This window comes from Nannobrachium achirus (assembly GCF_963921795.1).
Source record: "Nannobrachium achirus genome assembly, chromosome: 15".
Lineage (NCBI taxonomy): Eukaryota > Metazoa > Chordata > Actinopteri > Myctophiformes > Myctophidae > Nannobrachium > Nannobrachium achirus.
Genome location: NC_137822.1, coordinates 49563590 through 49577843, shown reverse-complemented (window position 1 = coordinate 49577843; position 14254 = coordinate 49563590). Strand labels below are relative to the sequence as shown.

General features: G+C 41.9%; 1 protein-coding gene across 1 annotated transcript in view; it reads left to right on the top strand.

Annotated features, from left to right (window-relative positions):
* ap3b1a (adaptor related protein complex 3 subunit beta 1a) overlaps positions 1 to 14254 on the top strand; it is a gene marked incomplete at its 5' end in the record, with an annotated part of 85272 nt that overhangs the window by 24990 nt on the left and 46028 nt on the right. Inside the window, one exon of the mRNA XM_080743696.1 lies at positions 3325 to 3395. Within this exon, the coding sequence (XP_080599822.1) occupies positions 3325 to 3395 (71 nt within the window). The remainder of the gene's footprint in view (positions 1 to 3324; positions 3396 to 14254) is intronic.

Below are 14254 nucleotides of genomic sequence, written 5' to 3'. Positions count from 1 at the left end.
AGCTGAGAGAGTAATGAAGCAGGGACCCCTTAGTTGAGAGAGAGATGAAGCAGGGACCCCTTAGTTGAGAGAGAGATGAAGCAGGGACCCCTTAGTTGAGAGAGAGATGAAGCAGGGACCCCTTAGTTGAGAGAGAGATGAAGCAGGGACCCCTTAGCTGTAGGGATGGGTACCGAAATTCGGTACCGGGACAGAACCGATAAGGACATGACGGTTCTTGGGTACCCAAAAAGAATATTTACTTTCGGTACTGCTTATCGGTTCCTAGACGCACCAGTAAAAAAAAGACGTGCTATCCGTTCAAAAAAGGCTTCATTACATTACATAATATATCTTCAAAGACGTATTTGACTATCTGTCACTGTCAGTCCCCGGTTCCAGAGGCTAAACTAACGTGAGTTACGTGACACCTTGTATTCCTCCTAACACACACACAAGCGCACACACAATCGGGGGACAACTGCGTTGCCACAACAACACTGACTGGTAGCGATGCTAGCAAAATTAGCAACCCAGCAAACAGTACAGCTAAGCCCTGCACAGCCACAGAGAGACGTAGGATGTAGACGAAGCATTTAAGACAGCGTGGCATTCATCTGAAAGACTGTACGGCAACAGTGCTTGCGGACCCCCTTCTGTCTCTCTGGGTTATTATGGTGCGTCTGCGAGCGGCTCTGTTGCTCGCTCGCCGAGCTGTGTTCTTTTGTCAAATCTAAGCTGGCAAATCTAATACTTCCGGTGGCCGATCTCTTCAGAATAAGATACGTTGTGCTAGCCGCAATAAGACTTCCAGACGGTGGTTGATTTTGTAATGCAATAATACGTCCAGACGGTGGTCGACTTCTTAATCTCTTCAGAATAAGAGTATCCGCTGAAGACATTGAAATATGATTTCATTTGCATAATGGATTAAAACTGTAAATTAAACATTAAAATTCAATTAAAAAATATGTTTTAAATGATTCATTAAGACTGTAAATTAAACATTAACATTTTATTTAAAAAAATATGTATTTGTGTAAAAATCAAACCATTTTGGAACCGAAATAGGAAACGTTAGGAACCGAAACCGATAAGCAGAACCGAAACCGGAACCGGAATCGTAAAAATCCAAACGATACCCATCCCTACTTAGCTGAGAGAGAGATGAAACAGGGACCCCTTAGTTGAGAGAGAGATGAAGCAGGGACCCCTTAGCTGAGAGAGAGATGAAGCAGGGACCCCTTAGTTGAGAGAGAGATGAAGCAGGGACCCCTTAGTTGAGAGAGAGATGAAGCAGTGACCCCTTAGCTGAGAGAGAGATGAAGCAGGGACCCCTTAGTTGAGAGAGAGATGAAGCAGGGACCCCTTAGTTGAGAGAGAGAGATGAAGCAGGGACCCCTTAGTTGAGAGAGAGAGATGAAGCAGGGACCCCTTAGTTGAGAGAGATGAAGCAGGGACCCCTTAGTTGAGAGAGAGAGATGAAGCAGGGACCCCTTAGCTGAGAGAGAGATGAAGCAGGGACCCCTTAGTTGAGAGAGAGATGAAGCAGGGACCCCTTAGTTGAGAGAGAGAGATGAAGCAGGGACCCCTTAGTTGAGAGAGAGAGAGATGAAGCAGGGACCCCTTAGTTGAGAGAGATGAAGCAGGGACCCCTTAGTTGAGAGAGAGATGAAGCAGGGACCCCTTAGTTGAGAGAGAGATGAAGCAGGGACCCCTTAGTTGAGAGAGAGATGAAGCAGGGACCCCTTAGTTGAGAGAGAGATGAAGCAAGGACCCCTTAGCTGAGAGAGAGATTAAGCAGGGACCCCTTAGTTGAGAGAGATGAAGCAGGGACCCCTTAGTTGAGAGAGAGATGAAGCAGGGACCCCTTAGCTGAGAGAGAGATGAAGCAGGGACCCCTTAGTTGAGAGAGAGATGAAGCAGGGACCCCTTAGTTGAGAGAGAGATGAAGCAGGGACCCCTTAGTTGAGAGAGAGATGAAGCAGGGACCCCTTAGCTGAGAGAGAGATGAAGCAGGGACCCCTTAGTTGAGAGAGAGATGAAGCAGGGACCCCTTAGCTGAGAGAGAGATGAAGCAGGGACCCCTTAGTTAAGAGAGATGAAGCAGGGACCCCTTAGTTGAGAGAGAGATGAAGCAGGGACCCCTTAGTTGAGAGAGAGAGAGAGATGAAGCAGGGACCCCTTAGTTGAGAGAGAGAGAGATGAAGCAGGGACCCCTTAGTTGAGAGAGATGAAGCAGGGACCCCTTAGTTGAGAGAGAGATGAAGCAGGGACCCCTTAGTTGAGAGAGAGAGATGAAGCAGGGACCCCTTAGTTGAGAGAGATGAAGCAGGGACCCCTTAGTTGAGAGAGAGATGAAGCAGGGACCCCTTAGTTGAGAGAGAAATGAAGCAGGGACCCCTTAGTTGAGAGAGAGATGAAGCAGGGACCCCTTAGTTGAGAGAGAGAGAGAGAGAGAGAGAGAGAGAGAGAGAGAGAGAGAGAGAGAGATGAAGCAGGGACCCCTTAGTTGAGAGAGAGAGAGAGAGAGAGAGATGAAGCAGGGACCCCTTAGTTGAGAGAGAGATGAAGCAGGGACCCATTAGTTGAGAGAGAGATGAAGCAGGGACCCCTTAGTTGAGAGAGAGATGAAGCAGGGACCCCTTAGTTGAGAGAGAGAGATGAAGCAGGGACCCCTTAGTTGAGAGAGAGATGAAGCAGGGACCCCTTAGTTGAGAGAGAGATGAAGCAGGGACCCCCACAACCTGTTCATAGATTCCATATTTTGGATTCATGTCAATTTGTGTTTTCAGATATTTAACCACTTGAACCTTCAATACTTAATAAACTTGACCTTTCACTCTGTACTTAGTCTGCTCTTTTTCCCCTCTACACCAAACCTCTTTGCCGAAAATAGCAGATCTACAAGCTCACAACACCTCGCAGCGCGAGGCGTTGTGAGCTTGTAGATGTGCTATTTTTTGGCTACAATTCTCAGAATATGGACACTAAGGTTCAAGTAGTTAATATAAAAAGGATTGGAAGATTTGGGGGACCCCCTGTAGTAACTCTGAGGACCCCCTAGGGGTCTCTGTAGTAACTCTGAGGACCCCCTAGGGTCTCTGTAGTAACTCTGAGGACCCCCTAGGGGTCCCGGACCCCCTGTTGAAAACCCCTGACATAAAGTGTAAAAACTGTTAAACTCTTAAAGCTCTACTGTATGATGAATAGTGAAAATAGCAGATCTACAAGCTCACGTGTCATCATGATATCACACACTGCGTATATTATATAATAACATACAGTCATCAGGTAGAAAGTGTTTCATTAGTTGTGATATTTTATCATGTGTTTTTCTCTCAGATGCCTCTCCTGTGTCATTGGACCCAAACACAGCGCACTGGGACCTCATCCTGTCAGAGGACAACATGAAGGTGACCTGGACAGGACGATACCAAGGTTATCCTGAACATCCAGAGAGATTTACCTCTTACCCTAATGTGTTGAGTAGAGAGAGTCTGTCTGCACGCTCTTACTTTGAAGTAGAATGGAGAGGAGAGATTCTTCATATAGCAGTCAGTTATAAAGACATCAACAGGAAGGATAAGGATCTGTCACTCTTTGGATTCAATAATAAGTCCTGGGCGTTAGGTTGCGTGGGTCCTGATGGTGCTAAACGCTACGCGTTCGGTCACATCAGGATTCAGACAGCAGTGTCAGGACCTACTCCCTCCACAAGGAGGAACAGGGTCGGGGTTTTCGTTGACCACCCAAGGGGCATTCTGAGCTTTTACTGTGTTGATGCTGGTAGAAACTCAATGAGTCTCCTTTACACAGAGAGAACCACCTTCACACGACCTCTCTATGCAGGGATAAATGTTTATGGAGCCACAGCAGAGGTGTGTAAGATCTGGTGCTCAACCCGAGTACAACCCGAGTGCAACCAATCATAAAATGACTTTTAGTTCTACAGGATCTCTTCTCCACTAGTCTCTCCCTGACATTTTAGTCTAGTTTGTATTTGTTGACTAAATTGTCATAATATTTAGTCATAGTTTTAGTCATCTTAGTTTTAATTTAGTTTTCATCAGTGAAAAAAGGAAGTCGACGAACATTCTTCGTCATAGTTTTAGTCGACAAAATCAACACACAGCGCGTCTCGTTGTGAGCTTGTAGATCTGCTATTTCTGTCTGATGTTCTCCCCAGCACAAGGACGCTAGGGTTCATGTGGTTACAAACTTTCACCCTGGTGTTCCTGGTTTAAACCAATAAAAACAAACACAAATAAATACATAAATAAACAAACAGGAATAAATAAATAAATAACACTTCAAAATAAATGTAGCAGATCTACAAGCTCACATTGTGTTGCAACGTCTTAAGCTCATTTTCATAAATGATTATAATAGATCTGCAGTGTGAGCTTGTAGATCTGCTATTTTCACAATACTTATCTGTGGAACACTATTGAAAAATAGCAGATATACAAGCTCACAGTGCGGCACCGAGTGCCGCCCTGCGAGCTTGTAGATCTGCTATTTTTGAAAAGTCGTGAAAATGTGTGCAAATCTTTGAATATAGCCTATGTATCTTTTTTAAGCGAACGTTTGTAACTCAAATTTTGCTTCTGGGGGGTCCTTGGAACAATAATATTTTGAGATGGGGGTCCGTGGCCAAATACATATCATTTTGGGGGTCCTTCACATGAAAAGGTTTGAGCACCACTGACATAGAAACATACCGGTATTTTTTTTTTACTATATTAAATATATAACTATATTCAAAGACTTGCACAAACTCTTAAAATATATATATATATAAAATAGATCTACAAGCTCACAGCGCGGCACTCGGTGCCGTGCTGTGAGCTTGTAGAGCTGCTATTTTTCAATAGTTAAAGCACAAAATAAGGCGTAATAATGCATTCCCAGTCTAAATGGGTTAAACCCATAGAGTATATACAGTAGATAAACTCTAACATATTAATAATTAATTATATCTCCCCTTTAATAATACCAAATTGTATTGTGTTTTATATCATTTCCATCGTTGATTTGTCACCTTTACAACAAGGTACAGCTTGTAAGCATCGGGCATTCGAGGCATGAGCTACACAGCCAAACGTTTGGGTAGCGCCGACACATTTTTTGCCAAAATGGCTTTCAATGCGAAATTTGCCAACATTCGGTCTATTATTTCTCCCTTTAATTATGCCAAATGGTATTGTGTTTGATATCATTGTTATCGTTGATTTGTCACCTTTACAACGAGGTACAGCTTGTAAGGATCTGCCATGTGTGGAATGAGCAACACAGGCAAACACCAACAGAACAGGTCTGCCAGGCCATTTTGACCATTCTTGGAGGGACGCTACCCACACGTTTGGTTGTGTTGCTCATTCCACGAATGCCGCAGAATTCAGCAGAGCTTTGGTGTAGAGGAGAAAAAGAGCAGACCAAGTACAGAGCCACAGGTCAAAGGTCACTGAGTATTGAGGGCTTTAAATGTGTGAAAACACACTTGAACATGAATCCACCAGATTGATAGAAGATATTAATGTGTAAACAAAACAAAACATTGATTTCCACAACACAGTGCTGTCCAACTATGAAATATATGAGCATATTAATCTGCAACACCATTTTATACAACATGTAACGTTTACTATCTTTCATTCATTTTTGTTCTCATTTTGTTTTCACTTCTTGTTTTCATTTGACGTTTCATTTGATTTTAAAGCAGGTTTTGCTAGTTTAGTTAAAGGGGTACTGTCACCTAAAGGGGGACTGTCACTTTAAAAAAGTCATCTTAAAATATGAGTTAATATTTTTATGACGTCATTGTGGGAATGCGCAATTATTAGCCAATCAAATTAATTGACTGTACTTAGACTACTTACTCTACTGGTCAGCTGTTGTTGGGGGGTGAGGGGCAGATTTCACTATGACATGAGTTTCAGACTATTTCAGAGCATTTTCAGAGAGACCACGTGACCTACTGTATCATACTATTATAATTTCGGGGCGTGTTAAGTTTAGAATAGTTTGGTTTCCATTTAGTGAAAATGCTTAGATCTGATTTAGTTTTTTATTAGTTTATTTTTTATTTTCATTTTCTTTCTTTCTTTTTTATCCCATGATTTTGTAACTCATTTTGTTCTACCCAATGCCAATATCCTAAGCTGTAATCCTGGGATCTTTTAGTGAGGGTATCTACCCTAGGAGACACGGGGAGAACATGCAAACTCCACACAGAAAGGCCCTTCACCTCACAGCTAGAAGGTCCTGGGTTCGATTCCCGCCAGGGGATGCTGTGGGCACTGGGGGCGTGTTCCTCCCTCCGCATCATCAGCGCCCACACCCTAGGTGGGGTTGGCGATAGGGCCTTTCTGTGTGGAGTTTGCATGTTCTCCCCGTGTCTCCTAGGGTTGATACCCTCACAAAAACATGCAGTAATCCTGGTCTCTATACTGCCTCCCCCTGGCCAGCCGGGGCGCCTGATGGTGGGGAAAGGAACTGGTTGGAATAACGTGTTCCTTCCACGCGCTACGTCCATCCCAGGGAAATCCCCCCGTCAGGGGAAAAGAAACAACTTGGACTCCTCATGCATTGAAGGAAGCATGAGGTCAGTCCGTTGTCTCCCCAGGCGCGGCAGAGGGAGAGCAGAGCCCAGGATTACATAGGCAACTGGCACTGGGTGAAAAAATGGGTTACAAAATCGTGGGATAATTCTTTTTTTAATTTTATTTTTTTAAAGAAAGGCCCTTTAGCCAACCCCACCTAGGGTTTCAGTTTTTATATTGTAATGTATTATTTGGTGGTCGGCAACGAGATTCAGGAAAAAAAAATGATCAGGCTCTTGGTGAATGTTTTAATGTCTGCTCTTTACTTACTGTATCTTTTTAATTACCTGATGAAATGTTTTATATAAATCTTTATAATTAATTATGTTATGATTACCTGATAAAATGTTTTATATAAATCAATCTTTCTCTAACCTACTGATCACCTGATGTGAATTACTGATCAAATCAAACGTGTTTCATTTTGATTATTGTTTTCTCATAAATAATGTGTTTTATTTTGATTATTGTTTTCTCCTAAATAATGTGTTTCATTTTGATTATTGTGTTCTCATAAATAATTCCTTTGTGTTTCTGAACTTCTGTGATGTTTGCATTCAGATGTTTATCTTTCTTTCTTTTTTCTATTTTTCATTTCCTGTTTTCAGTTTAGTTTTTATTAGTTTTTAAAGTGAGTTTTTGTTATCCTGGTAAACTGACTCCTCCTCCTTCTGATTCCAACGGAGAGTCTGGTTTACCAGGCCAGGGTTTTCATAGTTTACTTTACTTTAGTTTAATTAAGTCTAGTCTAGTATAGTTTAGTTTAATTAAGTCTAGTCTAGTTTAGTTTAGTTTAGTCTAGTTTAGTGTAGTTTAGTTTAGTTTTCATTTTGTGAAAATGCTTTATTCCGATTTAAGGGCTTTGCACACAGGACCGTTGCGGTTCTTTCCGTTTGCTGCATGATTAACTCATTTCCTGCGATCCCTGTCGAAACCGGAGATTTCCCGCTGTACCACTCTGCGATGCCCGTCGATCCCAGAAATTGTATTAGCTTTAATCATTATGAAACGATTAAAAGTATGTTTGCTGATTATAGCCGATTCTGACTCTTTAGGCCCGCCTCCTAACAGTATCCGGTCGTATTTCCGGTTTAGACCGGAGCTAGGTTTCCATATCCGGCCTGAGGTCCAATCGTAGCTCCGGTCCCATAGGTTTTCCTTGTAAACAAAGGAAGGAGCTGCACGGCCATAGAATGGTCTTTTTTCACGCGTTTTTTTTTTATTTGGTTTGATTCCTCTACCCGCCTGGCATATGATCTGCGCACATATCGTCTGCTTATGTGCGCGAACGTGCCCACGTGTTACCATAGCGCACAGCTGGCTGTTTCCAATGTTTTTTTTATGTAAACACTGGCGGATAAGCAGGGATACAGCCTGGCAGCGGATATGTCTATTTCAATGGGGTTTTTTTATTCGAAAGCTGTCACCGAGTCTACACGTCTACTAGATGAGTCGCGCACAGATGAGTGCACGATGCGTGCACGTGCCCACGTTAAAAGGTAAGGAACATATGGCAGGAAAACAGTTCAGCCTATGTTTAAAATAGCAGCAAATGAGTTAAAACACATTGGATTTGGTGTGCAAGGCTGTGCGGAATCCAAACTGCGGATCCAAAGAGGAGTCATAAAAGGAGTAAATGAGTTTTTACCGCATGCGACAAGACGCACAAATCGAACTGGGCTTCGATCAGAAAAAAAAAAAAAAAGAAAAAAAAGAAAAAAAGGCACAGCCGCAGCCACCTGCTGCATGGCAAATTCGGAGCCGGTGTGCATGAGGTCATAGAGAATCATTGTTTTCTTTAAAAAAATGGAATCGTCCGTTTTTTCCGTGCGAGAAAAACACGTCTGTGTGCAAAGGGCTTAAGTTTGTATGATTTCAGTTTTTATTGTAATGTATTGGTGGTCGGGGACGAGAGTCAAAAACCAAAAAAATAATAAAATGAATTGAATAAAATATCAGACCAGGCTCGTTGGACATCTTTCTTTTGTGTTGACAAATGTTGTTCTGATAAACATTTTTATCTAGTAATAATAAACTTTATTTGTAACAAATATTAATTACCGGTAATAATTCATTTGTATATCACCTTTCATTACATGAAATGCAGCTCAAAGTGTTTTACAAAGCAGAAATGAAGCTCAAAGCTTAACAGAACCATTAAACCATTTAAAACATCAATAAGCACTCTATTATAAAAACTAAATGTAGGGTTTGGCTCAATTGTAATCGATTTATCATGAAGAATAAAGCATTCTAATGCAACTATTATTGCGACTAAAGGTGTACAGGAATGAGTTGGAATGAAGGTGCGGAGAGAGGAGAGGAGAAAAACAGGGAGAGGAGAAAAACCCAGGGGGCGCCGACGTGCAGCAACAGGGCAAAACAGTAGGTTTACTATGAAACCCTGCAGATCCTGTCCGTCAGTCAGTCCGTAACGCCTCAATGTCTATAGCTGACCTGTTGTGACGTCACATTGTTGACTGTCACGCTTCATAACTGTATGACCAAGACAGCCTTTTCTGGCAGCCATATATTGAGATCCATGGTCTACAGTAGCACAATATTTTCATAGGCTAAATAAATAAACATGTTATTCAAAATGGGGTTCTTTACTATTATTTGACAGCAAAAATACATGTTCATTCTAAATCGGGGGCATCGTCGGAGCATGAATGGCATTTCAAGTTTCATGTCAATCATATTTATACAGCGCCTCGCACTTCAGACAGACAGCAAAAGACAGACAGACACTATTAAATCCTGTTGGTTATTGATTAATCACCAGATTTGAGAGGTGCGGGTGACTCGAGGTGAGTGTGGTTCATTCAGTCAAAAATCTGTCTCAATTGCAAAAGTTGCGTTTCAAATCGTTTCCGTTGACTGGCTGGTTATAACTTAACTGACACATAGTATTTATAAACAGACTTGTGTGGAAGCTTTTGATTGGCTAAACCGGAGCTAATGAGCGCTCCTTTTTGTTCGCTTGGACCACACAGAGGTGCGAAAAAAAAAAAAAAAAAAAAAACAGTTGGTAATTTTCAAATCGGACTTAATTGTATTACTGCCAGATGTTGTTATTTATTTATTGGGTTTTGTGCCAGCAAAAGCACCTTACCTTTGCGATGTTATAGACAAAGATGTATTCATTTTTAATTTTTTATCATTATTATTTTCTTTTCTCCTTAAATAGGTGTACTTTGGCTATACTAGCAGTAGAGGGCGGCCTCATGCAAGAATTAATGTGAAATGGGCCGCTGCAGCTTCCATACATTCAGGGCACAGAGTCGCATCGGAGCAATAGAACGACAGCTAGCAGCCAAGAAGTGAATTTGGACATTATTGATGTTTAGGTGAGGTGGAGATTTCAAAGCAGGATTACAGGAGATGCTTATACTGTACACACCCACGCGACCCCTCATCAGTTTACAGACATCAAAACAAGGTACAAAAGAACGAGCCAAAGAACGTACGATTGGCAACGCACCGAAAAATGGGGCGAACGGGAACGTCCAAAGCGGTAAAATAAGAGTTAATGGTTAAACACCACAGTCAGTGGTCCCATCACACACCAACATGGACACATTCCTTTCTTTTCTCTTTCGAAAAAACATACAAATCATAAAACTACAGACACGATGAGCTCAGATGATGAGGATGATGACATTATGGTGTTAGCTGTTAGCGGTGTTTCACTGTTTCATTGTAGCGACAGCAGCAGCTGTGAGGGAAACTGTTTCGTCAGCTTCCATAAAAACGGAAAATGATTTTCACTCTGACACTCGCGCTGGAAAAAGAAACCGTTGCAGTGGATCTAATTTAATAACCGCCGTCCCTCAGGTGTGGAGCAAACCGCCGCGCTATTCTCCACGGATCTCCACACACTCTCTGTGATGCTTAATTTAGACCAAGCACAAGCAGATCTACAAGCTCACACACACACTGGAAACCAATTCAATGAATGAATCAATCAATGAATGAATGAATGAATCAATCAATCAATCAATCAATCAATCAATCAATCCTAAACATTAACTTGAGCACAAAACATCTACAGCAGCGGTCATCTTGTGTCAACTGTCAACTATCATAACATGTTAGCTTAGATCTCCATTTAGGAGATCCAGGAGTCAACACTTATGAGGCCGACAAACAAAAGGAGTCTAAAACACGTTGAAGACGTCGTTTGTTATTTTTTTAATGTTGAATTATCAAATGCCTCCAACACACCACGGCAACAACTAGCAGGCAAACAGAAGACAACAAGGTTGAAATCAAGAGAATACAGAGTAGAGAATAGATAACATTTTCATTTAGAAGCTTTCATTAAGATGCTTGTTGGAAATGCCCGCTGAATCTCCTGGATTTTTTTACTGAATAGTTGCTTGGTCTACCAATGTTTTTCTTAGATTCTTTGCATTTGATGTATTGACACTGATGTATTGATGTATGCCCTCGCATATTTTAACCCATTCAGGCCGGGTACACATTTTAGTGTATGGGAGGGGCTTACAGTACATGTACAGTATGTATCAACATATTTGTTTTTGTAGGCTAATTTCTGATTTGGGCCTAACTATAGGTTAGGCCTAAATGGGTTAAAGGACAACTTTGTTTTTTTTACAATAAGGGTTCATATTTTAGATTGTAATTAGAGAAAAGAAAAAGTGAGTGTTCAAATATTTTCATTTGCTTGGTTCTATTGTTTTATCACGTTTACCGTGCTAAAATGTGGGGCATGCGAACGCATGGGGGCATGCGTACAAGTGGCTAAATATGTCTTTTTAGACACAATAAGCCAGCAGTTTCTTTATTGCTATTTACAGTAACACTTCTAGCCCCTATAAGTCACATCCAACCATGAAAGGTTGTGTTGTATCTTGGGAATGGGCTTATTCTGTGTAAAATGACATATTTAGCCACTGAAATAAGAATCTCTAAACAATAGAAAGAAGTAAATGAAATAATTTTAACACTCATCTTTTATATTCTTTAATTACAATCTAAAATATGAACCCTTGTTGTAAAAACTAAAGTTGTCCTTTAAATGCTGTGGATTAAGGGTGTCTGCTAAATGCCTAAATTGGAAACTCTAAATTGCACATGTTCCTCACTCATTCACAATCACAATGGGCCAAATATCTGATATCTACAGTATCTAACCTCCAAATATCTGTCAAATCTCTTTCTTCCTCTTTCTTGAAACTGCAATTTGATGGAATTGTTATTTGTTTATTTATTTCAGACTTTTTTTTGGAACACCTGTGGTGTGAAAATAACGTTGAGTTGATTACTGTTTATGACTTAAACGGGTAACATGTCGAACACCCTTTGGATCGACCACCAAACTCTAACCCAAACCCTAATCCTAACCTCAGTAAAACTATGCCTAACCCTAACCCTAAACCTAATCTCAGTAACCGAGACGCGGCTGATTATCTAACCTGCCGACGCTGTTCGACCCAACGGGAGTTCGACTTATGGGGCAGTCCCCCTTAAAGGAGACACCGGTACAGACACCCGTCATTGCTTGTCTCCTGAACAGACCACGTTCCACACTTTTGGTGAACTATCAGAATTCACTCTAACACACACCGCCACTGAAGACTCTGATCCATCACAGCCAGACTCAATCGACCAAACTGCAACTGTTTTATCAGAGCGGCTCTCACTTTTTGAAAGGGCGGAGCCACAGCGCAGCTGTCTGCACGCCACGGATGAAACCTTCCCACGCTCGTCATCCCAGCTGTCCCAGTCGATCGATGCAAGCGCTGGTCTCCACATACTGTGGAATTTCACCTCCAGTTTACCAGCACAGCGACTGGTTCCTCCCACCAACCTGACATCGTCTGTACAGGGACAATACACAGTAACACATAACTCAACGGCTTTGTGTATAAAGTATTAGAAACATGCTGATAAGGCATTATAACCAGCGTGTAACACAACTAGTAGAGCAGACAATAGGAAGGAACAATCGTTCATTTTGTGATACAAGCGTGGCGGGAAATTTCTTTTGGGTTTACCCTTCAACTTAAAAACGGGTCATTAAAATACTCCAAGATGGCTGCGAAAATGAAAAAGTCCTATATATTTAATGCACATAGTAGGAAAGAAAGAAAGAAAGAAAGAAAGAAAGAAAGAAAGAAAGAAAGGATCATATATTGTTTTACTAAAGTGGCTAGAATATGTCTAAGATATATTAGTCTCATTCAGGAGCGTCAATTGGGTATGGCAGGGGTATGCAGCTGCCATACCCTGGGCGGGAAAATACAAATCACTTTTAAATATAAATCCATGAATGTCTCTTTGTCTATCTGTGCTGGTTATTATGTTGTTAAATTACAGTAAAATAACTGTAAATAACATGCCAAGTTTAGCTGCAATCGAACAACCGATCCAGGCTGCCATATCCAGCCCAAGAAACCGTAGAAATGGGGGGGAAAATTAAATGTACTTCTTAAAATAACTGTATCATGCCTGTTGCTAAGGTATGGCAACATGACTGGTGTCTTGCAGCGCGACAACGTGCCGCGCTGCGACGCGTTGTGAGCTTGGAGGTCGGCTATTTTCGGCAAAAAGATGCTATTGGAATACATAGCCGAATAGGGACAAAACCAAAGTGACCCGCCCCCAGGAAATGAGGGAGGGGTCTGAAAATGTTAACCCTGTCATTTTCTGAGAGTTTGGTCCCTATAGAAGTCAAAACAGCAAACAAAATTCTTTTGCAAAAAGATCCTATGGGAAATTGGGAATGCATAGCCGAATAGGAGGGAGGGGTCTGAAAATTTGACCCCCGTCATTTTCTGATAGTTTGGACCCTATAGAACCAAAATCTGCAGAAAAATCAATTTTGGCACAAAATCCTACGGGAGCTGTATTTTGGACATAGCATACCGCACTTGCAGGCGCTCAAGCCCCCTTTGATGTCTATGTGTGCACGTGCAACACATTCTCACCCCCAAGGTGTCAGATAGCTGACGCCCTGTCAAGTACCCTGCTGCTTCAAGTAGGGGACGCTTCGGGTGGTCTAAGAAAAAAAATATCATTCCCCTAGTGCGGGGGTCAGCAACCCGCGGCTCTTTAGCACCGCCCTAGTGGCTCCCTGGAGCTTTTTAAAAAATGTATGAAAATGGAAAAGGGGGGGGGGGGGGGGGGGGGGGATGTATTTTTGTTTTAATATGGTTTCTGTAGGAGGACAGACATGACATTCTTAACGTTTTCCAATGCTGTAAAAATGTGTAGAATAAATATTACATTCCAACATTCTCTCCAGGATGCGCTGCAGGGAAAATAAACATTTAATCATGAATGCTCCTTATGTATTTGTAGCCTACTTTTTGATAGTAGGCTAATATAGCTAATATAGACACTTACAGCATGTGTTGCCTTCATTATAAGGCTCTACTGTATATAAGGCTTTTAATTTTTTGCGGCTCCAGACGGATTAGTTTTTAGTTTTTTTGGTCCAATATGGCTCTTTCACCATTTTGGGTTGCTGCGATTAAATGGGCCTAGTGGGATTCCAAACCACTACTAGGGTTTACCAGCCACCCGACACTCCTGATCACGCCATTATCCACGACGGGGCCGCGTCGTCTCAGCCGCCGATGAGCGCCGAGAGCCGCCGCAGAGCGAGTGGTAGCGAGCGAGTCGCCGCGACGACCGGTGCG